Here is a 26253-nt window from a genome sequence, read left to right on the forward strand (position 1 = left end):
CACAAAAATATCAGCATTTTTTAAATCATTAATAGCAAAGCAATAAAATATGTCCATTTCTAAAATTCTTGTAAAATGAAACTGACAATAAACAACTCTCTGAATGATCCAAACTTATATTAAGTTGAAAAATGTTTTGAATTAATATTATTCTCTCAAGTTGAAAGTACAGGCTCCAAATTACCCCTACAGCAAAGTGATTAGATGGTCGTCCTGAATGAAAATTGAGAAAACACAAACAAACACTGCCCCCTTGTGGCATGGCATGGACATGACTCATGGCTACAATCTTGGCTTATGTGGCATTAAAAGGCAGGAAAGTGTCATTTTAGGTGTTTCACTAATTCTATGGTGATTTTAACTCTTTTCTATTAAAAAGATAAACTCTTGGTACTCTATTAAGAAGACACTTCTGATCATGTCCTATTTTGGTACAAACCCAAATATAAGAAATGGCAGTAACTTCATTCAAGGTCAAAGTTACTGCCAGATCACGTTTGTCCCCATGACAGACCTACAGGCCATAATGTGACAGATCCACAGTAATGATTATTTCTTTGTTAATGTTGTTACAAAATTCAGATCTTCTTCTATTGGCTACATTCACTCCGTCAGTCCACAAAAATCGCTGGCCTCAAATTACCTCACATGAAAGTGAGGTATACAGATGTTACATTAGGCCAAAGAGAGCACTAATATCAGAAATCCTGAGTTAAAGTACTAGAATCAGACTCGGAGGAGAAAAAGCTATCAGTGAATCCCCAAAAACATTAGGAGCTCCCAGAAGTACTCAGACTTATAATTGAATATAATCCATTTCCCAAAATCTATTTAGAAATCCAAATCATGAAGAAATGATCAGGAGAAAGGCAAAGTTCAGAACAAAAGTGACTACAGTGATTAAATAATCAATAACAACCACTATAATTTTTGATTAGTTGATGGCAAACTCTTTAAAAAATAATGACACAATAATGATTTTGTTGTGGATGTAGTTCCACTGACTGAACAGTGAAGTTTTCTAAGTAGTGCTCACTTCCCTGAGTTAGACACTTGTATTACTGCAGCACAGCACTAGGTGATGCTGTATGATCAGTGAAATAAGTTTCCGACTCTCCCACCAGAAGCCACGGAGCCACAATGGCTCAAACCGGGTTCTCTCGATCACAATAGCACCTTCCCTGATTCTCATCTACTTGAGGGGAAGCTGCAAGTTACCCACAACCTGTCACATATCACAAGCCTGTTAGTTGTGAAGAAATCCGGCCCCCCTACCACACAAAAATTCAGTCTCAACATCTGGCACAGTAAATAAATAATCCTGTGTGCACGTGTACGTATGTGTGTGTGTGTGTGTGTGTGTGTGGATGATGGATGGGGGAATGGGGTGTTATCAGGGAGAGCATGTATCAATGTCTGCCAGTTTTATACACAGGCTGACAGGACAGTGACACACTAGAACATGGGCGGCAGTCACCCAGACGAGCCGAGCTTCATTTCCTGTCCCTGCTCCACTGCCAAAAATATGTGACATGTTGTCTTCATTAATTCCACCTCTATTTGGAGCTCTCCCTCTCACACCTCTCACATACCCCCTGTACACTACTGTCCCTCCATACATTCGCATGGCAACGCACACAAGCATACGCTGGCACACACACAGATAACTCCCTGCAAACACTGAAAGCCCATCATACATAGGTGCTAATGAAAATCTTGTCATGTGTGCACACACACTTCTCTCCACCCTAGCATACTCCCTCTGAAAATCATTAGCCAGCCGCCAACAACATTTTTCAGCAGAGCAAACTACATAAAGATGTCACTTTAAATCGCGTACTAATTAACACTTAAAAAGACACAAATTAGATATGCGTGGCTAAAAGCAATTATAATATCCGCAAGTTTTGTGAGTCATTTGGGAAATGAAAAGAATGCCTAATTGCTGGAACCAACATCATCTGAGACATGGCTTAAGTGATGCCTGTTAGGAAATGGTCTTATCTACAACTGTGGCTGTGATTACAACAGTTTTCCTCAATTACATGTGCATATGTATAATTCTTGAAAGCACATCTCTTTCATGAATCTATATTTTTTAATGGGTTTAGAAAGAGGCAATTAGGTTGTGTGCTGAAAGCGCCTCCAGTTTCTGAAGAGGGGGAAAAAGCTCCACAGTGCAGGCATGGACAGTGACCTCTTCTGGACAACAGAAGAAGAAAAATGCTCAGCAGTTTTAAGAAAACTGGGGTACAGAGTCATACTAAAAACTGCCTTTCCCTAAATGCAATATTGTGATTGTTTTGCTTTATATTACCAGAAAATGAGCTGCTGCTTGTGCAAAAGCCCTGGGTACAGAGAACACAGCAGTCATTATATTTATAGTGTAACACTGATAGAGAAAAACAAGCCAAACCGGACAAAGAAAAGAAAAAATACAATAATTCAGACACACCTCGCCTGTCCAGCATGTTTGCAAGAATATCACCGACTATATTTACCCCCCTTGTTCTGCAGATATCATCGTGGGATAATAATAAGAGGAGAGAAGTAAAAATAACACAATGGTGAGGGATGTTTCCACTTGGAAACTAATTATCAAGCTAAGCTGTGACTTCTTCCTCATCAGCCTGGCCCCGCCATTAATCTTGTGCTGTCGTCCACTTCACTAAATCCTGTGTGTTACACTATCTCACATTTACTTCATCAGCTCCAGCGCGGCTGTAATTAATGATTTCTCATGCCCCCTTCCCTTCCCTTCCCCAGCTCAGCTCACCATGTGTCCTCCTGCTAATCACACTCTCTGAGAAGAAAGGAAGGAGGAGAGGAAAGGAGAGGAAGGAGGAAGAGGAGAAAAAAAAAGACAAGAGCATATAGGATGAGCAGCCAGCCTGTCTCCACCCTGGAAAACACACATACACATACACATCCACGCCATTAATACCTTCGCTGACAATGAGCTTCATTCAGATGACCATATGACAAGATGGCGACTCTGTGTGATTTGGATAGTATGTGACAGAAGACAGAGGCAGAGTGCAGAACAGACACCCAGTTTGATGAGGGAGTGTTTGCTCTGTAACACATCTCAAACCCAACAGCACCTGTTCTTTTACAGTGGTCTGTCACTTCCTGGCAGTTCTGATACCAAGATACCGTGCTAATGAGAGAGAAGGGGGGTTGTCACTCTCTTTAAAGCGCACGCACACACACACACACACACACACACACACACACACACATATACGTACAGACTCTCGTTCTTTCTCTTGCTCTCACAAACACATGGGCTGCACACAGATGATTTTCTTCCTACAAATGCCTGCAGGCTACAGTGTTTCATCAGAAATGGGGAGGACTTTGTAGCGCTTTTATTTGCTCTGCATGATCTCTAACTTTTTTTTCCCGCTGCTGAAGATGAAGCTGATTGCAAACTTGAAAAAGTTTAACATGCAGAATCTGACCACAAAAAGCTCCCCCAAGATCTACAGCGCTGTGCGAGGTGCTAGATTGAGCTGTTTGAGAGAAGAATCGGGGAATAAAAGTCAAGTGTTTTGGAACAGGAGACGAAGCTTTTAGGAGAGAATGGCTGCCTAGCCTGGCCATGCTTTTATTCAATTGGGGCTTAGTGGAGCCAACAGGGCCTCGCTGTCTCAGACACTTAATTACAACCCCAAGACCGTTTGCTTTGCATTCTGGGCCAGCGGCGTCAGCGGCAGCCGAGCGTTGCAGCCTCTACTCACTTCCTCCTCGATCTCTGCCAGGGATTTGATCGTAATGCCCATTAAATTGACTTGCTGCATCTGAAATCAAAAGCAGGGAGAGGAGGAGGGAGAGGAAGAAGAAGAGGAAGAAAAAAAAACACGCACACACAAGAAACATGGCGGTTAGGCTCATGGCTAAGTAAGCATGCTTAAAATCTTTAATCCTCTCTCCCTCTCGGTGTCAATACAAACGGGGCTATAGTGACAACCGCCGCCAGCCAGCCAAATGGACTGCATTGAGCCAGCTCTGCCTGACTGCACGCATTCATCACTCAGTCTGGAGGAAAGGGAAGGAAAAGAAGGGAAAGGAGAGCAAAGGAAAGGAAAGAAGAGGAGAGGAAATGAAAGGAGAGCAAAGGTAAGGTAAGAAAAGGAAAGGAAAGGAAAATAAAGGAAAGTAAAGGAGAGCAAAGGTAAGGTAAGAAAAGTTAAAGAAAGGAAAGGAAAGGAGAGCAAAGGTAAGGTAAGAAAAGGAAAGGAAAGGAAAATAAAGGAAAGTAAAGGAGAGCAAAGGTAAGGTAAGGAAAGGAAGCAAAAGAACAGAAATACTAGAAAAAGGATAAGGAAGAAGTAAAAGCAAAGGAAAGGAACAGAGAGAAGAGGAAAGAAGGGGAAAAAGGAACTAATGGTTGCATAGTGGGAAAAAGGACCTGATACTATGACCATTACGTGGCCTATACTACACAACAGGTTGCGGGACAAGTAGCTAAACAGTAACTCTCATTGTAATAAACCAATCATTTTGTGTTTTTACCTCTTTGGGGTTTTTACAAAACCTCTCAGAGACCACAAAGGGCACATCGTCCAGAGCTGCAAAAAAAAAAAAAAAAAAGCAAGACAAAACAAAGTTTAAGGTTGAGAAAAAATATATATTACTCCCTACTCTTGATCCTGAGTATTTCCACAAGACTAAGCGTGGGTTTATAAAACAGCAAAGCTATCAACATCCCCAGCCACCCCGGCACCTCCCCTCCTTCCGTCTATGGAGAGAAGATGAAAGGCTTTTTTATTCTTCGCTGTATTTGAGCACCTCCACTCTCTCCTCCAACCCAGCCCTTTCCCCAACCCTCCTCCAGTTTAATTACTCTTGATTATTCCCGATTCCGTCTTGTCTGAGAGATGTTCACCTCGGAAACAAAGACACACTCACACAAGGCACAGAAAAGCGGAAAGAAGAGAGACAAAACATTCACCAGATATCAAATTTGCATGAAAATAAGCCACACTGTTCAGCCGGCAAAAAGTGGATTGAAATGAGGACTTGCCAAGAGCGTGGTGGTATAATTAGCATTTGACCAAACAAACGAGCTTCAACAGAGCTATAATTAAGCAGGCCTGTAATTAAGTGTATGCCCTTTATCATAATGATCGTGGTTAAAATGGTGTGATGGCTGCCAGTTGATTATTAATGGTGTAACCCCGTACTGCATGCATCCTGCACTGGAATCAAGGTGTCACGACTGTCAGGCTAGAGAGCAGCCCTTTGTTTATAAAATACATTAGGGCCCAAATTAACACAGGGTGACAAGGGACACAAAGCCTCTCGTTTCCAGACTGAAGGGAAAACTGCAGCTGCTCGGCTTCATTATAAAACTCCCAAATCTGGAGGCACAAAACTTGCTGCCGTTGGCTTCGACAGGAGCCCCAAATATCAAGAGGCCAAGCTTCCAACTGGTGTTCTTTTACCCACAGTCCATCAGGCCGCTGGCACAGGAAAAGGAACTCATAAATGTAAGCCGAGGCTGTTCATGAGTCATCGTTTTGGAGCTGACACTCCTTTTGGCCTTTCCTGTTCGCAGCAATATTCTAAAGTATGAGATTCTAAAATATCCCTCACTTTGACACTTATGTGACTTGCTTTCCTTTCTTCGTCATTACACAGATCCACGGTTTGGCACTTTCCACACAAGTGTAGTACAATGTGATCTTTGTAATCAAAGCATGACCCTCACCCTCATGACCACAGGGAGGCTTACTTAGTTTCTTGGCTTCCAATCTTCTCCCACAGTAAAAATGTAGTCCTAACAACTGCAGCCATGCTCGCAACTCTGTTAGACTGTACTCAGGCACAGTGGTGCTTTAAGCTAAATGCTAATATCAATAACAAAAACACAATGCTAACAGGCTGATGTCAAGCAGGTTAAATGTCTACCATGTTCACCAAAATATAGCGTGATGGAAATATTATTAGTTTGGCAAGCATTTAGTCATAAACCAAAGTACTGAGCAAATTGAAATTTTGACCGGCTGATGATACTAGATGAAAAATATGGAGATCACCAAGGTTATTACAATTCATCCTGAGGGGGGCGTGAGTGTTTGTAACAATTAAATGGGAATCCATCCAATAGCTTTTGAGATATTTTGATAACCACAAACATGCTAGACTGCTACATATCAGCTCAAAGATTGTGGGTCAGATGCTTGAGTCAAGCTTTCAAACTACATAAACTGAAAAAATGTTGTCTCAAGCAGATATTATGTCTGATCCCTCCCCTCTCACACTTTATTTCAGGAATATCAGCTTTTGCCATCACACAGAGGATTTAGACTCCCACAGGCTGAACACGTAGAGCAACGCTTTTGTTCCTCTGGCTGTCAACCTATTAAATCAGTACTGCTTCCAAGCAACCTTAATGTACCCAGATCAAACATTGAATGCAATAGGATTTGATAATTTGTTGCACTTCATCCACCTTTCAAACTGTCTGATGTGATTTATAACGTTTGTAGTATAGTTTTGTTGTTTGGTTAAATGTTGTTTTGTGTATTTATGTGAAACAGTGTGTGTCCTGGGACTCAAGACACATTTCAGAAATTCCATCCTGATACTACAGTCAAATCAAATCAAATATCAACCTAATGGTGCACTTGAGAAAAAGTCAGGGAACCACAAAAGTCATAAGTATTAATCTTCTGGGAACCATGGATGTCTGTACAAAATTTTAAGGCAATCCATATAATAGCTGCTGAGATATTTCGGTCAAAGTAACGGACCAAAAGATTGTCACTGCCATCAATGGAGCCATGCCACTAGCATGGCTCAAAAAGTGCAAGGAGAGAAAAGTTTAGCCTCCTTTTCCACTAACCCAAGGGCTGTGCAATGCCCCAGCCTTGACACCCATCTCCCTGAAGCACTGTGTTGTAGTCTTTGTCTCAAGATCAATCTCAAGACCACTCTCTGAAGGTCTCCGTCTCGTCTCAGAATCGGCTGCATTTTTACTCAGTCTTGTCTCGGTTTCAGACTAAGAGGACTAAGGATTTTATTTCAAGATCAGTAAAGACCACAGCTGCAAGGATATGACTAAATTGCCTTTTTTGAGTTTTGAATTAAGATTCTTCCATTGATTTCCGCTCTCTGGTGTTTGTTTGTATTTATTTACCCATAAAAACCAAAGGAAAATTCCCATACATAAAATTTTCCTTTGCAATGACATTTCTCATGGTACACTTTTAGATGCAATAACAGGTAAAAGTAGCACGCACATGCCCAAAAAAATTTTTATGCTAGGTGCTGGACCAAAAGGTAAGTATGAAATAAAAAGATAAAGTCCGCACACCAGAAGCTGCGCCTATATGGAGGTGTATTCACATTCACTTAATGTCTGATGAAGGGCAGGGGCCCGAAACGTTACAACAATGCATGAATAAATTGTAAGGAGCAGCTTCTGGTGTGCGGACTTTATCTTTTTATTTCACACTTTTAGATGCACACATACCAACGTATATATGGCAAAAAAGAAATGAATGAAGAGGAATCTTAATTTGTTTTTTGCTAGTGTTTTTATGGGAATGTGGATCTTTCAGATCATTTGAGGAGTAATTATGGTTTGCATGTTCCACATTTTATCATAAGCGTGTCTTGCAGCGTGGGACTTGCACTGCTCTGGTCTTGGTCTTGTCTCGGTCTCGATACACTTTAGTCTTGGTCATGACTTGGTCTCGTTGTAGGCAGTCTTGACTACAACACTGCTGTAGTGCCTTTGGATATGTGGCTATCTGCAGCAAGGCGATTGGGTAGGTCCAGTGACTTGTTTTAGCTCATAAAAACAAGTGAACAAACATGCACTGCTGTGTTGCTGGGAGCACCAACACCAGGCAGAGGCAGGCAGGGAGAATACATTTGAATCAATAGCCAGCAATGGGAAGCTGAGATTGTAGCTGCTGATGGATCTGCGTGGCGCGGACAGATGAATGCAGAGCTGAAGGCCACAGGGTTTCTTTATTGCTCAAGGATTACATTTAAAACCAGATCTCACTTTGTATTCCTCCACCATCTATACCAGAGAGGCTATCTTGCACCCAGATAAATGGAGAGGTGCGGGAGATGACTTGGTGGTAAGAAATGGATACCACGGAGAAATCCGAAGGTGCAAAGGGCAAAAATAATGTAAATCCAATCTTCTGACCAGGAATCCCACTATGAAGCATGTTGTAGCCGCTCAAATGGCCAGGCTACACTCCATTAACTCATGACTGTATTGCAGAGCAGGGAATTGGGTAGTTATTTGGCATTTGGAGTATGTGAGCGCAGTCAATATGAAAACATCTGGCAGGAATTCTGGTGCAACGACTACGATGATGATGATGATGATGGTGGTGGCGGTGAGCGCAGAGGTGGCGTTAAGTAAGGAGGACCCTGTGGCTTGAGTGATTGTAGTGTAAAGAACGGAGTCAGCACAGGCCCCGTGTGGATCATTGCCTTATTAATGGCTCCGTCAGGTGCGATGAGCAATGGCTGCATTGTCATCTCCAGCCCCTGGGCACAGATGAATGGCTGTTTCAGGGCGGGAAGGGCTCCCTCGTACGCTGGGCTGAGCACTAATCCCTCACTCTTCCATTGTTGGATGCACTGTCACCCAGGACTTCAGCAGTGCCATACATTGCATTTCCAGGGTTCTAACAGACATGGCCATGCACACAGGCATACACACACACGCACATAAACCACACCGAGTTGCGCTCCCGACACTGACTGATGGAAAAATATGCGTGGGTGATCGAGCATACCCCATATTACCTGAACCACAACTCAAGAGTAACACTTTAGGAATGTTGATGAACTTTTATTTTACACTTCACTAATTCAGCAGAATTGCATTGATCTCTGTCTAGTATGATTACTTGGGCGAATCCGTCTCGCACCTGAATTAAGTGAGGAAAGTCACAGTCAGGGCAATAATCTCCAAGTGGGAATGAGCGTCTGTTACAACTTTTTACTCATGATTGAGCTGATTTCTATTGTTTAGTACCATAAAATAATAAGGAATAAGAAAAAAAGCTGCTCAAAAATGGGTTGGAGCTTTCTCTGGAACCTGCTGCATTTCATATTCCAAACAATTGGATGTTGCCTCTTCTCTTTGTGTAGCCAGGCTAGACACTGCTATACCTTTCCTGTCGGTGTGACTCTCAATTTGAGGGTGGATTCTTTATGCAGACCATGGAAATGCTATTCTAGTTGCAGACCCCGCTCTCTGTCACCTCTGCAGATAATGGTGAGTCGATGAACAGAGAGCTGGAGGAGGACCCCCTATGCCCACTCACAGCCCTTAGCCCCTCTCTGACATGAGAAATAGTGCCCAGGCCTGACAGCATCTCGGAGACATATTGTAGTTTATTTTGTCGCCCGGGCATGCCATCTGTGCCATTCCAATAGAGGGTGTGTGTTCAGGCTGCTGCAAGAGAGAGGGCGCGAGGCTCCGGGTCCCTCAGTAGCTCTGCAGCCACGGCAGGTCATTAGTCAAATTGCCTAATGAGAGAGAATACAAATGGCCCCCTACCCTGACAGGAGGAATTTTGGAGGTGTCAGAGCTCCTGACCCGTGCTATGAGAACAGATGATAGCGAGTTGCTATTTTCAGATTCTTTTAATGACTATGGCTCTATGAAACCCATTCTTTTTCTTTTATCTTTTTCCCGCTTTTTCAAGCCCTCTAGACAGACGAGTAGGGAGAAAAAAAAAAAAAAAAAAAAAAAAAAAACTTTTCAATGTATTAAAAATCTCTCTTGCAAAAGTGGAAGTGTAACTTTTGAATTATTTAAATGTTTACTGGGGAGTCAATTAACGTTGTAAAAAGCGTGTAACACTGATACTAAAATAGATCATGCACTGAAATGATGTTGAGGGTTTCTGATAATCTATTTTTATTTGTTTCTGCCGGCTGTGCGCAGCTCGTTTCCCCCGGTCTCGCTGTGGTGTGTGCAAGCTTCTGCTGCAATTCTCCTGACAGCGAGTCAGTTAGTTTATACTAAAATATTAATTTCATCTCATTCAAATGTAAACAAATGTTTGACATATGCACAGCATCCAGTGGATGAATGTGCTTATAGTTACACACTACAGGCTGCTGCTGCTGCTAAAGCCTCAGGTTTATGGAGAGAAACTGTGAAGGGAAAAGAGAAGAGAAGCACCAAGGGAGTGGAAAGAAGTTGAATCATTTTACACAAGCTTGCCATTGTCCATTTTAATATTTTTAAAAGAAAAGATGGTACATTATCCTACAAGATATTACCTTATTTTGAAAGATTTGTGAAATGAAATAAACGCATCATCAAACATATAATAACTGTATAAAATAGCCCTTACAGTTCAGTTTTATCTAGCATTGAAAAGTTACATTTCATATGGCAAATACCAAAATAAAAATAAGAATGGAACTCTCTCAAAACATCCAAAACAAAAGCAACAAAAACAACAGATTCCAGTTCCATCTACAGTAACCGGTTTATTTCCAAAAAAAATCTCAAATATTAAAATTCAGCAATTTTGTTGTTACCAGAGGGGTGCAAAATGGCAAGCTTATGCAGAATGACCCACTTACTTTTCCATCTGTGACAAGCAGTCCTTGAAATCTGGTTGTGGGTATGGAGCCAGGAGGCAGCCCCAGTCGGGCGCTGGTCCATCAGTCTTCCAGAAAGTGGGCAGAGCCAGCAACACCTACGGTGAGTTGGCCACAAACACCGCTGCATAACACCGAATGCTCTGAGGAGGTGTGTGCATGTGTGATAACGTCTCCAATACGTGTGTGTTGTATATATCATAAATGTATGTAAGAGCTGTTTCGTGTAAACTGCAAGAAGTCTTCAGTGATCTGGTATCATCACAAAATCTGTATCAACTGTTTTTAGAAAACAGTCGGTACCAGGGAAACACTGGGAGAGCGCTTTTCGCTGGCTAGCCATTGAGAGCTCTCATGAAATTAAATGGACAATCAGACTTTAATCAGCAGCACAGTGTCTTTTAAGACATTGCCATGGCACTGGCATTGATCCCCAGCTGTGGCTGCTGGTAAATGTGCAGCAGAATGTGTGTATAAATGGGGTACGCCTCTCTGGACAAGTGTAAAAGCTGGCAGAGGGCTGACAGTAAATTGCATGTGCCGGATGGGACACAGCAGAAGGCACAATTACACAAATCCCCTCTTAATTAGCGGTTCTGTGGGCAAACTAACCCGTAATGATGCGAGGGATGTGGCGAGCCCCAGAAATCCTAACAAGAAACACTCACCAGCACTGGAGACTGGGTCATATGGCCCCGGTTCCCCTCAAGTAGCGACTGACTTGTGATCTGTTTTGATCAGTGCAGCTGCAGGAGACGATTCCCACGTCGGCCTGCTCCCCGCAACCCCTAGCCCTCGCTGAGCTACTTGCCCTCTGGACTGTGGGTAAAGCAGCAGGCCCCTGTGTGGTTGTGGTGGCATTATTAAGTTCTCCATGCTCACAGTACCAGGCAATGTAAAGTGGCATCTCACACGGTGAGTAATGAACTGTGCCAGAGTGGAAGCAGGAGGGATGACAGCCAAAGAGGCCTCCTTGGCAGCCACTAACCTGGGCATCCACCAATTTATCATCCCCTAGAACCAATCCACCAATGCTGCGCTGCCATTTGTCATTAATTATGCTAATAAGGACACCATTACTCTCCTGATGAAACAGGCGACTGTTATTAGTATAATGCATTTACAGTTTGATACATATGCATTTGCTTATTAGTTTCACTGTGTGTGGATTAGCGGGCTTTGAAAAGAGGCATTTTCATTACTTTAATTTAACAACTATGCACTTAAAAAAATGCAAGTACCACTACAGACGACTTTTCTGTACACACTAATTGACCATCATGAAAGCAAAGGAACTGTTTCGTAATCGTGGCATATCCCTTGCACCCTAACATAAAAATGGCCCCATCTATGTGAAGACGCTGATGTGTGTGAACTTTTTTTCACAGCAGACTTCATGGCTCTAAGCAAACCAGTCTGAGCAGAACTATTTAATATAGCTTCTGGGAGCCCCAGATGCCCTTTTCCAAAACGACTTCATTCCCAGAATCTCATTGTGCTTTCTAAATCACACCACAGTATGTATTAGAAGATCATTAATTACAAACTTAACAAGTCAGCAGAGCCATTAAAAGATCTTTAAGGCATATTTGACCATAAATCTCCTTAAACTATATTTAATGACTGGATTTTTGTGAAATATTTTTTATCAAGTTCTAATTAGATGTGTGATAACAAACCCTGCTGTACATGGGGCAAATGAGGGAGCCGTGACAGGCCCATCCATTGAGGCTGTCCACGTCTGGACACTGAAACTAATGGAGCACTGCTTCTATCTCAGGGATGGATAGAAAGCAATGAGGGATGAGACTCCAGAGTCCAGTCTGGCCTGCAAATGCTCAGCCATTTAAAAAGTCTCTTATTTGACTGCAATAAAGGTCCAAAAATGCCTGAGGGCCTTGAGGCTCCAGTCAAAAATTCCATCTCGATTCATTCAGGATTGATCCCCGCATACTTCATGGCACCGACACACTGGGATCGATCATGACTCAAAAATAACCTGGACAGTCCGATTGGAATTATGACATATTAGTACAGTAAACGCCTGCAGGATTTTCATGAAAGAGGAGTTTAACCTGTTAAAATCCAGAAGACATACACAAAACAAAAAAGCCTTTTAGATCACAGATTCTACATGCCAGAGACCACTTGGGTTACAGGGTCAGGGGTAAACACTTGTATTGTATTGGCAATATTGAATTGATACAGGGACGCCAAGTATCATTTTTTTTAATTATATAAATTATTAACATTGCAAATGCGAACTAAACTTTTGTCAGCCTACTACAATAATAAAAGTGAGATGAACAGACTGGAAACTTTATTTTATTTGATAAAACAAATATTGACAAAGTTTTCCTTTGGGGACATAATTCGCAGATGAAAAAAGGCAGTATATTCCAATATATTTTTTGCAATATTCAGCATATTGCAAAACCTTTAAAATTGCAATAATACTGTATCGTGACTTGAGTATTGTGATAATATCGTATCATGGGGCCTCTGGTGATTCCCACCTCTATTAGGTTCGGGTGTTTTTTAAGTTTGATTTTCTTAAAAATACATACACTCGCAAACAGAACATCCAGAATAAAAAAAATCTGTTTGAACAAATTGTCCAGCTGAACTTATTACATGATTTCCCCAAAGAAACGAAGCTTGTGTTGCGTTTAGAAAACAATTATGAGTCTATGTTTTGCAATTCCGACAAAAATGTGACAGTAGAGAGAACTGTATACGTTCTGCACAATTAGTTCTCGGCTATTTCATACTGAATTCCTCTTAATGACAGAGACAATAACTCTTCTACCTTCTTCTTTTTGTCTTTTCAGTGTAACATTTTGTTCCAAGCATGTAATTTTTTAGCCAATTGTTTAATTCAGTTCTGCAGTATTTACCCCCAAGCCTTGACACTATGCTGCTATTTGAACGCAGAAAATGCATGAACATCTCAAACATACTTACATTTAAATTAAGGCAAATTTAAACACTGTGTAGTTTTACAAGTCATCAAATTATTACGAAGAAATCCAACACTCCTTCATATCATTAGCTGCTGAGAGTAGTAAACAGTTTGAGTGTGTATGTGTGTGTGTGTGTATATACATTAAGTGTAAATACTATTCTCCTGCTCCACCCTCCTCTCGCTCTGCTTCGCCTTTTGCTGACCAGGGGAATTAAGAAGCAAAACGTGGGTTTTAAGAGCGTTCCTTTCATGTCTTGATGTAAGCTTTGGCATTACTTCAGACATCAAGATCGGTTTCATAGAAATCCCATTCCATCTAAAGTAAAAGCTGGGCAGTAAATCTGCCGATACTCCCCCATAACACTTCCATAAATGATTCATTCAGCTCGGTTTAGCTGATGCAAAACAGAATGTTAGTGAGTTGTGGATGGAGCCTGAGCTGCAAGTGGAGGACCAACCCCGCTGCTTAGTAATTTCATCAATCTCTGGGAGAGAAAGAGAGGAGAAAGGAGAAAGAAGAGAACGGCGTACACTAATAATAACTTTTGTGTCACTATCCAGAGGTCGTGTTTTTTAATCCCTCAGCCTAAAGAATTGTGTTATTCTAAAATATAACCCCAGCGGTGCAGAAGCAGTTGAGATCCATCACGGTTTGAGATAAGAGCCGGCTGATCGCCTCCCTCTGCACAGCCTCGCCCAGAACTACACAGGGAGATAAGATGGAACTTTTGTTTGAAACCTGATGAGAACCCTCTTAATGAAAGTGCGGCGCCAAAAATAATCTTTTTTCTCCATGTTAGTCAATCAAGAAATGGTGTAGTTGGGGGAAAAAGAGGAGAAAGAAAGTAATTTTGCATAATCAGTGAGCACCATCTGGAACAATTAACCAAATTCCACAGAACTCAGAGGATCAGTCATATTGGCTTATTAAAGATCCAGAATTATACAAGTAATAAATCCTTGGAAAAACGAAGCGTACCCCTGCCTGTCACGACTATTTTAACTTCAAATACAGTGGAATACTTGATAAGGCTGAAAAGAGGAGATTAATATATGCAAATTATGTCGAGCATTTAAAAGCCCCCCAACAACTGTCCCGTTTTTTTTTTTTTCTGTCTCTTATTACAGGGCTTTATGTTTTATTCATACACCAACTCACCTGTCATTTCATAAGCTATAATATTATGAGGGTATTATTAAACAGCATAAAGTGGAGCTTTAATTGGAAAGCTCCATTGCATTTTCCAATTATTTGCAGCAAATTAAAAGCAGATGCACATAGTTTAATAAGAATTCTAATATTGTTTCCTGAAAATCAAAAATCACTGTCATCCTGCCAAGATATTTTGCAAACCCAAGTTAATTTTGAGCCTCCTATTTTTTTCCCCTCCTCCTCCTCCCTCCTCCTCCTCTGAAGGATGAACTGTCTCGTGTCTGTTAATTGAAGTTCCTCTAATGGATAGGGAAATAATTGCTCTCCATATTACGTTAGATCAGGGCCAATGTCAGGATTTATTTTTGATTAATGCGATAGATATGTAAATGTATTACTTTTTATTACGTTTACCTTCTTATCGGGTGGATGTCTGCTGAATACTATATGTTGTTCTGCAGGTAATGACGAGAGACTGCAGTGCAACAATAAACCTATGTGACCGACACGTCACATAGGTTTATTTCAGAGTTTTAGACGTTTTTTTTTCCTCCTCCATCACAGTTATTTTTATCAAACATATGCTTTTTAGACACATTCCATGAATGCACGTTTAATTACCTTTAAACTATCCTGCTTTTCTGTCAATGTATGAATAACAGACCTAATTGGCAAAGGGACTTGGCACGGATCAAAGCAACGTGGTGAAGAAAAAGCAAAAGGTTGGAGCCGCTATGAAAACTTGATAACTTTTCAAATGAGCTCCAACTGTCAAGTGAAAGAGGGCTGCAAAATAAATGTGAATTAGTTTTTAATATTCTGGTAATAAATGTCAAAGCGCCTGCACATCACATCTGTACATGATGTGACTGCGGATGACAGATTTCCCAGACATGTTACCTCTCCTCCCCTCAACTCACCCGTTTTTTTTTTCTTCTTTTTTTTCTGTTGGGGTTTTTGTTTTGTTGGGAAGTGACGGAGGGTTTAATCAAGAAAGCAGGCAATTCATCAATCCTAAAGAAGGCGCCTGTACAACCCTGACAGAGCGCACATGGTTTTAGACCAACTCGAACCTGGCCAGCTGTCAGCCCACACACACGCGTGCACACGCAGACGCCCACGCACCCATACACATACACACCAGAGCTACCACCGCTAACAATTAACACAAATAGGCTGTCGGCTACGACCTCACACTTGGTCCGCGGGCTATCACATTGTTAATGAAGGGAAGTTGCGTTCTCTCACATTCACAGTGTGATGCTGAGAGGCTGATGAGTACACAGTCTCAAGAAATAAAGCCAAGAACCATCTCGGGCTAACTCCATTATCTGCTTCTTTAAAATCATGAAGGGACGCATAAAAGATAGCAGAAAGGAGGGAGTCTGTACAGCTGCAAAGGACAGTTTTCTGGAGATAACTGATGACTGCTGGCAACGTACTGTACAGTATGTGCATGTTCTTCACTGTCACTCAAACCCTGTCCCAGTGGAGGAATCACACACCCAGTGCCACAAACCACTCAGCTGTGTGTTAATGTCTGCTCCTTCAGGGCCACACTGTGCACACTTGTCTTGACTAACTTATAATATGACTGTCAAAGCAAAAAAAATGATGTATTAATCTTTTTTTTTTTGTCAATCACATACTGTTTTTCTTTTTTGAAAGATGGCATACACGAAAAAAAGAAGAGGGAAAGAAACAGCTTAGAATTAGAGACCTTAATTTTTTTCCCCTTTTTTAATATTTCCCTATGGAGTTCTATCATGTGCACTTCAGCAACTATTTGATACCTAGACTTAAAAAGGCAGGGTGTAACATGCCAGTAGCCTGGGTGTGCCTCTGCCTGAGCAGCAGGAGGAATCCTCACCACATGGTGTCTCTCTCCAGCTGGATAAAAAACCTGCCTGCTTCATTCACCTCGTACGGATCACACGCTCTTTGAGGCTAGAGCGTCTCAGCCGGCTCTGACTCTGTGGCTCTGAGGCTGTCATAGCTAAGCTCTGTTTCCTAACGAATTAGCCTCTCTTCTGTTTTAGTCCCGGAGCATTGTGCTATAGTTGAGTTTCTCTCCTTGACAAAAGGGAAGGGAATTCGTCCGGTGCAATGCACGGTACATAATGTAAGTATGGCATGTGATGGATCATCTTTGACAGCTGTTAAATGTTCTCTTGAGTGTAATGCCGTGCTCCTCTGGGAAGTCACGTTCGCTCAGATAAGCAAAGCTCTGTACAGTATCCATCACTGAGGAGATCTAGACATTAGAGCGTTTGTAGATCAAGTACCAGAGAAGCTGCCTTTTGTACACGTGGAGACGATGCTCGGTATAAACAGAAAGCATAGGTAGAACCTTTTCTTCAGACACATAAAGCTTTTTCTTGCAGTAAGATGGCTAAAAATCAGCAAGTTTAACAACCTAATGCAACTTGTACAAACTATTAAATCCCTCTAATTGTCATAAATGGTGCTGACTTGCATACATTTAAAGTGTGAAACCATTTACCTGTCATGGTGTAGCTCCCACTGCTCTGGTGCTCATAGAGCGGCCTGCTTGTCGTCCTCACCCTGGCAGAAAGGAAGCAACAATGTTCTGTCAACTGATCAATACTATTTCTTGAATATAATGGTAAAAACATACAAAATGCATGTAAACTTTATATTTGATAGTTATGTTTCAAGACACATTGTAATGCAAGAGAATATATTTAGCGTGGAAACTCCTCACACAAAGGGTTTATTTTTTATCTAAAAGCAAAACAGAGCACTGGAATAACAGGATGAATCTAAAGAGGAGAAATATGGTAAAAGTTAAACCGTGCCTCAGCTGCCCAGGGGCTTGCACAGACCTTTAACAGAGGGATTGGAGCAGGATCTTGTAAATTCTGGAGGAACTGAGAGATTCCATTATTCAAGGGAAGTCTGTTTTTTTTTCTACCGTTTCATGGCCTTGTATTACAGAAAACAGCACAGAATGCACTTTGTGGGCAGTTGAAGTTAACAAACCATATAAGATTGAAATCCTCATCAATCAAGCTATCATGAATTACACCCTGTGACTCACCCCTACGGATCGATAAATCCACAGCAAGCAGGGGGAAAAAAAAAAAAAAAAAAAAAAAAAATTCACAGCTTCGAGGGAGCTGCATAACATGACATGCTCTGAAGGTAAAATGAGCTCCAGGATGGCATTATAAAACAAATGATCTTATAATGATAATGCAAAGCAGTTGGCAATATCATTGAAAAAAGGGAACTGCTTTGATAAGAGGACACGTATGTGTCTGTTGTTAACCAGAAAAAACGAAGAGAATAAGACAGTGCTGAATTATGAAAAAATACGACAGATTTTGGGAGCGAGCAGGTGTGAAGTTGCAAATAATGAAGTGTGTATCATGTTCTGCATTTGCTCTGTTTATGGAAAACACAATAATTCTTACGAGGGGGTGTAAACTCAAAATTCGTGAAATTTAAGACTAAAGGCAGATCTGCATATTCCATGAGTGCTGTGCATGAGTTGTGGCTTCCAAAGCCTTATCTCTTTGGATGAGATAAATAAATGCAATAATTTCCATCAAGAGCAATAAAACAAGACTTCTGACAGGCTGTGGTATTTATGAGCTGAAGCCTGCAACTCAGATTTATTTGCAATGAAAGGGTCGACTTTTCTCCTCCTCATTTACATCAGCATTTGGCCATGTTAAATCCAGGCCAATGGTGAATTTTTAAAAGGTTGGCATCAATCTTGTGGGAACGATTGCCATATTCAACGCAGACTTCTTTTACCTTTCAAAAGGTTGATTCCACTGCTGAGGAAGAAAGGTACACATCTTTCAAAGAACAGAGACATCCCAAGGACTGATAGAGTGGGGGGGGGGGGATGGTTTAAATGTCCTTTTAGGGCGTCTGTGTTTGTGTTGTTAAATTAATACTCAGAATAAACAAAGACAGCAGAGAAAGTCTGGCTATTTATCTGTGTATCTGAAAAAGTGAAAGTGGTACTTAAAGCTCCACAGACTCGCTGTGAAAGCGGGGAAATGTGCTCATGAAATGCTTTTCTACAGGCAACCTCCCGGGTTGCTTTTCCCATCTGTTTGAAACACAAAACTGTCTCAATCCAAATTGGTGATTTCTAAATACAATTTTAGGTGCATTGGAGAGGGTAACATATGGCAAATCAATTAGACAACTAATTCTTAAAACAAAAACATGGCAAGTGCATTTGCTAATCAACAGCAGTGTTGGGGCTCGTATTATGTCGGCCACTGGAGTTTTGACAACAATTAATCCTCATTTCAGGCAAGGAGAGCCATATTGACACATATTCCTAATTTGAATATTCAATTACAGCGTAGTTCCTCATCAAATTATAGTAAAACTGGGAACACGGCCTGAAAGATTTACGCAATTACAACACAGATCAAGAGTCTTATGTTCCCGTGAAATCTGCCGGAGTTAAAATCATATTAGTGCAGCAAAGCAAACCACAACACTATGGACTACTTGACAACATGAATTACAGTTCAACAGATTTTTTTTTTTTGTTGTATGGTGTTCTTTAAGTTGCTCTATGCGGAATAAGGAAAAGAGTTGTCTGTTAAAAAAAAAGAGAAGAGAAAGTGGGAGAGACAGTAGGGACAGACAAGCGGAAGTCAGTGGAGAGGTAAGATGAGGATGAGAGTAATATCACTGAAGAGCCAGAGCTGCGATACAGAGAGCTGGAAGCTCTTGTTTTGACACACATCCAGCCTTTCCCGTGACAACATCTCCACACCTTCCTCTATGTGCCGACAGTGCTGCTTTGTGGGAGCTGCTTTCTCACCCATCATTATCCTCCTTTAAGCTCGGTGTCAGGTGTTGAAAAGAGGATCTCTCTGAATTTGGTGGCAAATCACCGAACAGTCTGAGCCCATCAGATCTTAGCTGATCATTCGATCATTCCTGGCACTGCTCCGCGTCCCTGCGCTTGATCTCGTCTACTTTTTGTAACTTTTCTGAACACAAGAAAGTAATGAGTAAGATTGAGCGGGGAATGATTGTTCTTCAGCACTTTCAGATGGGAGATCTGTCAGGCGACATGCTGACAGTCACCGTGTCTCTTTCTCCTCAAGAGTCGTGTGCAGTGGGAAGTCTTGGTTAACCAGCAAGCAATGAAAGCTGATACAATACTCCTGCAGAGCTGCAGCAATGCGTGGAGTGTCACAGGTAGAAGACAGTGCTATCCGAAACGTATTGATATGCATGCCAATTCTGACATTGATGACTCTCTAGGCTTCACGTGTTAAAGAAAAAGCCAACTACAGTACGCAATGAACAAAAAAAAAAGAAGATACTCGGCCTTGACATTTTTATCGCTGTACAGTTTGATTTAAAAAGTGCCCGTGTGTACAATAGCCTATTATTCTAAGAGAAATGTCAAAAACCTTGATTCTGAGTGAAGCAAAAGAAATTGCAATATTAGGACAAGGCTAATTTATGCTAGCAGTCACTGTAGAGGTCAGATATCAGCCTCAGCAATGACAGTTTTATCAGGAGAACAAATGGCAGCGTTGGCCAGGAGAAGGAAGGAGGAGGGATACTTTACTGGACACATTAAGAGGCTGACCGGATGGTGCAGGTTTTTCACATTATAAAGTCAGGGAGAGGCTGATACGGTCGGTCTTGACAGAGAACAAGCCAAAGTGGTTGACATCAAGCAGCAGCTATGAATCAAAACAGAGCTCGCTCGCCGGTTGAAACGCTTTAGACAAACTTGATAAAAAGACATTAAACACACAAGGTTCAAATGCATCTGCACGGTGGACTGCTGAACAGGCCTGTTCCCTAACAGCTTTAGTGGCTCAATATGGTGCGACAGCCTGAGCCAATAAGAAGTAAGTATTTTAGGTTTAGTGTTTATCATTGATCCTGCTTAACTGATGAAACTTGCTCAAACTGCCAAACAGAAAATAATCATTCCTTTATTAATTCCTGAGGTTTCTTTTTACGGGGTTTCTGCAGGGTCCACTAAATTAAATTTAAGACTTCCTCAGACTTTTTTAATACCACATAGAATGCAGTTTAATACCTGTTTCACAAAGATACTGGCAAAAGCATAAAAGTATGATAGAAAACCACTAAGGATGATATGGCAATCCTACATTATTATATCTCGTTTATTTTCAGCAGTACATTATATAATAATTCTTTCATAATATCATTAATTCAATTAAAGCGACCTGGAAAATGGCAGAAAATAGACGAATTAATTAACAAATTAAAACTGTATCAATATCTTTGGAGCTGCTAATCACATAGTCCACTGGTTCTCAAACTTCGGTACGCAGAAGAATCTCTGAAATATTTTTTAAGAATTAAACGTATTAATTTCAAGGTATACTGTTTGTAAACATGCTCACCAGCAAAGGTGAAGGTAAAAGTCAACCCCAGATTCACTTCCATTTGGTGTTTCACCTTGCTAAATTTGCGTTTTTTCAGCGCTGTGTCTCTTGGATGCCTGCTGCTAACTGACAATAAGTAATCTTCTGGTTAGGAATAAACCTGAACTGTCCATGGCTGAATATGATAGGCCTACGCTTGTGTATTCCAACATTGGTCACATCGGTGGTACTGGAGGTATATGGTGTTAAGAGTTTGAGAATCAACGACCTAGTCGAAAGAAAATTCCGTAAATCTGGATATTCCATTGATAATCTTAGTCATTTTTTCAAACAAAATGCCAACATTTGCCGGTTTTACCTTCTTAGCTGTACAGATCTGCTGCTTTTCTTTGACATATATGCCAGTAAATAAATTATCTTTTGAATTTTGGACTGTTGGAACTGACAAGACAAGCAAGTCAATGATGTCACCTTGGGCTTTGAGATGTTTTCACGGATGCGATAGACACGGATGTGATAGACATTTAATATCACTAAACAAATAATAGATTAATTGACGAAGGAGAACAATCCTTAGTTTCCTAGTAATTCCTAGTACTGTAGCTAGCAGTAGTGACAATAGTTGCTCTAGGTTTGATGGTGCTGACTGAAACACAATAAAGGATTACAGCCTCCTTATTACAACAATCCCAGTTTAAATCTATTGGTGGGTAGTGTATCCCGACAGCCTGCAATTGGAAAATACATCAGACAACAGGTTAGTTAACAGTAGAAAGCAGCATGGAGGCCAGTGAAAATATTACGGTGATTATTTTGTTTTGAGCCGATCACTCTTTCAAACTCAGTGCAGACAAATTTTGAACAATGTTCAAGTGCTGCTTGGACAGAGACAGTATTTTGTGGCACCCTGTCATTGCACTGTGCGGAGCTAAAATTTGCGCCTCCACCCAGGAGTCATATTTCTATCACTGGAGCTGAAAATTAGCCTACCTGTGAGTCCTGCAGAGTCATTTGTCTCTGTAATAAATGCCAATTGTAATATCTCCCATCAAATACAAGGCCAGATGTTAGTGGGCGTTGGTGGGTTTTTCTGTCCAGTCAGAGAGGAGCTTAAGACTCTTCTAGGGTATTTTTTTAGGAAAGGAATTCAAAGTTTATTGAAACTTTTCATGGGCTGCAGATATTCTGTTTGCAGCTGACAAAACTATACAAAAACAATTCAAATACAACACCTTAGCCTTGATGCAATAACTCTGTGCATCCCATAATGATGCAACACCCTGCAGTTACTGTGTACTGCAGCTCTGCACCGCTGGAAAAAAAAACTAAAAAAAAACAAAACCCAAAACCCTGATTTGTGGTGTACGTTTGTACACAACTCTAACAAGCTCTCGCTGCCTGAGGCAACTTAACATTTGAGAGGGATCACTGCAGCTTTCAAAATTATAAGGGTCATTAAAAATTTACACATTATTGACTGTATTTAAAACATCTTTTCCACTGACTGTAAAGAGCACTTAAATTTAAGAGGTGCTATTCTCCAAAGGCCATAAAGTTGTTATAGATAGCCTGAAGGAGGCAAGGAGGAGAGAATTTTCTCCTCCTGAATATGAATAAAGTATAGTGGGGTGATACTACAGACAGTCACACTGTACTACTGTACTTACTTAGGCAATCAATGAGTGTTGAAGAGCTGTTTATAAATCACCGTGTCAAACCATCTAATCTGTGACTTTAAAGAAACTACAGAAATATTTATAGCTGTATGTATGGTTGTCTAAAGTACATGTAACTACACAGGGAGGATGCCAGATAAATAGTCAAAGAACTGCCACTGTCTAAATTGCCCACAGTCCCGTCCTTATGTGTCAGTGCATTATGGATGGAAATACTCTCAAAAGAAGGCTCTCTGACTGTGGGATGAATTTTAATGTTAATACAAAAACAGCAGCCTGTGATCTCAGCAGGCATCAGGAGGGGGTGTGAGTCGCTTCGAGGTGCAATTTATTCCAACCTCTGAGCCTCACCAACTTGAAAGTGGGCTTCAAAAGAACGGAGGATTACCGGTAAGAGTCGCTAAGGCGTGCACACAGGCCTGAGCGCTCACCATCGCTTCAGCACATCAAAGATTATTGACCATCGATTTCCAAAATGTGGACAATTCACACAACTCTGCCCAGTTTGAACTTGGGTTTTGAATTCACGGCAGTCCGTTTTATTGTTCTCATCCCACTGAGTAGCCATGTGAACAGAAGCTCTGTTTTGAATACGCCTGCTGGCATCCACAGCTCTGGCCTGTTGCGGCTTTTAAGTGGCTTTTTACTCAGCCCAGCACAGGATGGCAAAGCAGAGCACTTCAAGCTGGCAAACCCGTCAGCACCCCGTGCCAAGCTCCCCTCTCCACAGCGCCGCCACACCGAAGGAGTCTCAACTGTTTATTTACAATTTGCTGTGGAAATCCCCAGTTCTTCATTGCGATAAATAATTGAGCTGTTTGATCTGGACACAGTACAAAGGGTTGCTCCGTTCACTCTTAGGCCTGAGGCGGAGGAAGCATGAGCAGAGGAGGGGACGCACACAAATGCTCCAGCGTGGCGGAGATCTTGGAGCTCTCCTCCCTTCCTCTGCAGCTGTCGCTCGCTCTCCGGGCTACATCTCCTCCTCTTTGTCTGCACAGTACAACACTCCTGTCACCGCAGTCAGAGGAGCGACCTGCCTCTGCCTCCTGGGACAACCCACAAATAGCAGGAGTTTAGCCCTCATTGAACTCATGTTCTTGTTCAGGGGATCCTGTCTAGTTAGCCTGTCTCTCCAGTTCGCCCTCGCTACTTCGTTGTCCGGCCACAACCTTTACGGCAGATTGCCCGCGAGTGATCAATTGCCTGTGTCTTCATTGTCGTACATGTGGTATAAGAGCGTAACAACTGCTCAAAAGCACGCTGGGTATAAAATAAAAAAGAGAGCAAGGAGGCAAGTTAAACTTCAAGGGGCACTGCTGAATAAAGTGGGATGATGTTACCTTGCAGTGCTGGGTGGAGCGTCACTGTTAGCTGTACCGGACGTTTCATGGGACGACTGAGGCTGAGGAACGTCTCCTAATCGGTACCATATCCCCATATTGTTCCTCTCACTGTGTAAAGATGAAGAAGAGACAAACAGCTGGTGATGCTTCATGCAAATTGGAAAATGTATCACCAAGCACGGTGATTGATAGAAGATACAAAACATCATGAATTCATTTATTTCTGGTGCCAAACAGCTCACCCAATACAGGTGTAGTTAACAAGGTGGTACTTGGACTTTGCAACGATCTGGATGTCACACACAGCCATCAATGCAGCTGCACGAGGACTGAGTTTCACGCAGAGCTTCCTCTTCCTCATGGCAGTTTCCTCTGATGAGTCAGGTGCACATGAGGGTGTTAGATAGGACATTGGTGGTTGCATATCCATAGCTGACATCCTTGAGTTTCAAGCTAAAAAATAAATCTTTGCACATTTTAAACCTCTAGGAGAAATGTATGTGTTCACAAATCCCATGTTTGCTTTGCTATTTAGTCATTACCAGTCTCAGAATAAGAGATGAGCTAATATCAGCTGCTGGGTGACTTGCTGTGCTCAAAGGGAAATAACTGGACATCGGAAAGCCACAATATCCACATGCGTTATTATAATTTTTATCATTTTAGTAGGTGAAATGACAGAAGCAAGTGAATCCTCCATCAGTTTTAGTGCACAGCAGGGATTTAAACTGGATATTCAAGATAGAAACTCATACATAATGTCACATGTATACATTAAACATGGATTCACACAAAGTAATAAAACATTAAATTACACCGTAGCCAAACAAAACATAATCTCTTTTCTTCATTCTGGCAAAAAAAACAAAACAAAAAAAAAACAAAACATTGCCATGCTTTCCTATATTGCATCTGTGCCTCGCTCATTTATTTCCCCTGCAACACTAGAAAGTGCAGTGTAAATGCAATGATAATAAAAATAATAAACAAGCTGTCCTCACTCCCCACACCAAAATATTATTACATTTCCAAGGCATGGATAGTGAGGGGGAAATACATAGCACTCAAAAAGCACTAAAGCATTGGGGAATGCATTTCATTAATATTAGATAACCCCCATCCACTCGTCCTCTCCCCAAATAAATACATAAATAAATAAGCCCCTCATAAAGTAAAGCACAGCTCCAGCTGAGATAAACAATGACTCATGATTCTCTTCTCTTGTACCTCCAGGGCAAAATGTTTATTTTATTCCCACAGTCTGCCATAAATTAAGCTAACCTGCACCCATAAAACATTCACTATCTCAAGCAAAGCTGCCCCCGAGGACCTCCGCATAAGCTGGTCGGAGAGTGAAAAAAACAAGAAGAGGAGGGGAGCGAGTCTGTGGTCGGTATTGACTGTTTACTTACTTGTGTCCAATGTTTCTTCCACAGGTGTGAAGCCCTCTGGCAATGCGTCCTTAATGTCAATCAGCTGCATGTCCACAACAACGTCAGCCCCCTAAAAAGATAGAGTGCGGGCAGGAAATTTTAAGTCATGTATGCAAATTCAACTTTTCAAAGGGACAGACAGCACGAGGAGGAAAAGGTTAGTCATTTTTTGGAGGGCTCGGGAAAGAAAATGTAGAGATAATAGAGTCAATGATTTACTAAAAGCTCGGGAAGTCTCTAAAGAGAAGGGTTGACAAAATAGCTGAAGTAATTACTCTCTAATAGCTTTTTTTTTTTTTTTTTGCAATGAGAGAATGCATCTGTGAACTTGTAATCATTCTCAACCTTTTGGCGAGAAGCTGTGGGATGATGGGAGACAGAGCAGGCAGTCTAATCAACAGAATGGGACTGGTTAAAAACAATCAGGGACTGTGTAGCTGACATTTTCAAGCATGACTCTTCCCTGCCTCCCATTACATTTTCATTTTTTGCCATAATAAATTGCAATAATACACAGCGGCAGTAGAGAGTGGGGCGAGCCAGGCGTGACTTGATGCGTCCGAAAAGGCTGGATTTCACTGCTAGTGTTGCCCGACAGTCATTACCATTAGAGACATTTTTTATTCATAGTTTTTATACTGACTTAAGGAGGAATATGGATGAATGTTATTACTATGCATGGAACCTTTTTTTAGTGTTTT

At 41.4% G+C, this 26253-nt stretch overlaps 1 protein-coding gene across 5 annotated transcripts in view; it reads right to left on the reverse strand.

Annotated features, from left to right (window-relative positions):
- Nucleotides 1-26253, reverse strand: part of LOC125891025 (multivesicular body subunit 12B-like) — a 40824-nt gene that overhangs the window by 798 nt on the left and 13773 nt on the right. For 3 of the 5 annotated variants that reach the window (XR_007449596.1, XM_049580024.1, XM_049580022.1), the window contains exons 4-9: nt 25532-25622; nt 24362-24491; nt 24117-24227; nt 17224-17285; nt 4519-4574; nt 3744-3803 (exon numbers count right to left, since the gene is read on the reverse strand). Coding sequence is in view for 4 of the 5 variants with exons in the window: in XM_049580024.1 (XP_049435981.1) it covers nt 3744-3803; nt 4519-4574; nt 17224-17285; nt 24117-24227; nt 24362-24491; nt 25532-25622 (510 nt within the window). In the remaining variant the exon portion in view is untranslated. The remainder of the gene's footprint in view (nt 1-3743; nt 3804-4518; nt 4575-17223; nt 17286-24116; nt 24228-24361; nt 24492-25531; nt 25623-26253) is intronic. The other 2 variants (XM_049580026.1, XM_049580025.1) reach the window with 1 other exon arrangement.

Source organism: Epinephelus fuscoguttatus, linkage group LG6 (assembly GCF_011397635.1).
Source record: "Epinephelus fuscoguttatus linkage group LG6, E.fuscoguttatus.final_Chr_v1".
Classification (NCBI taxonomy): Eukaryota; Metazoa; Chordata; class Actinopteri; order Perciformes; family Serranidae; genus Epinephelus; species Epinephelus fuscoguttatus.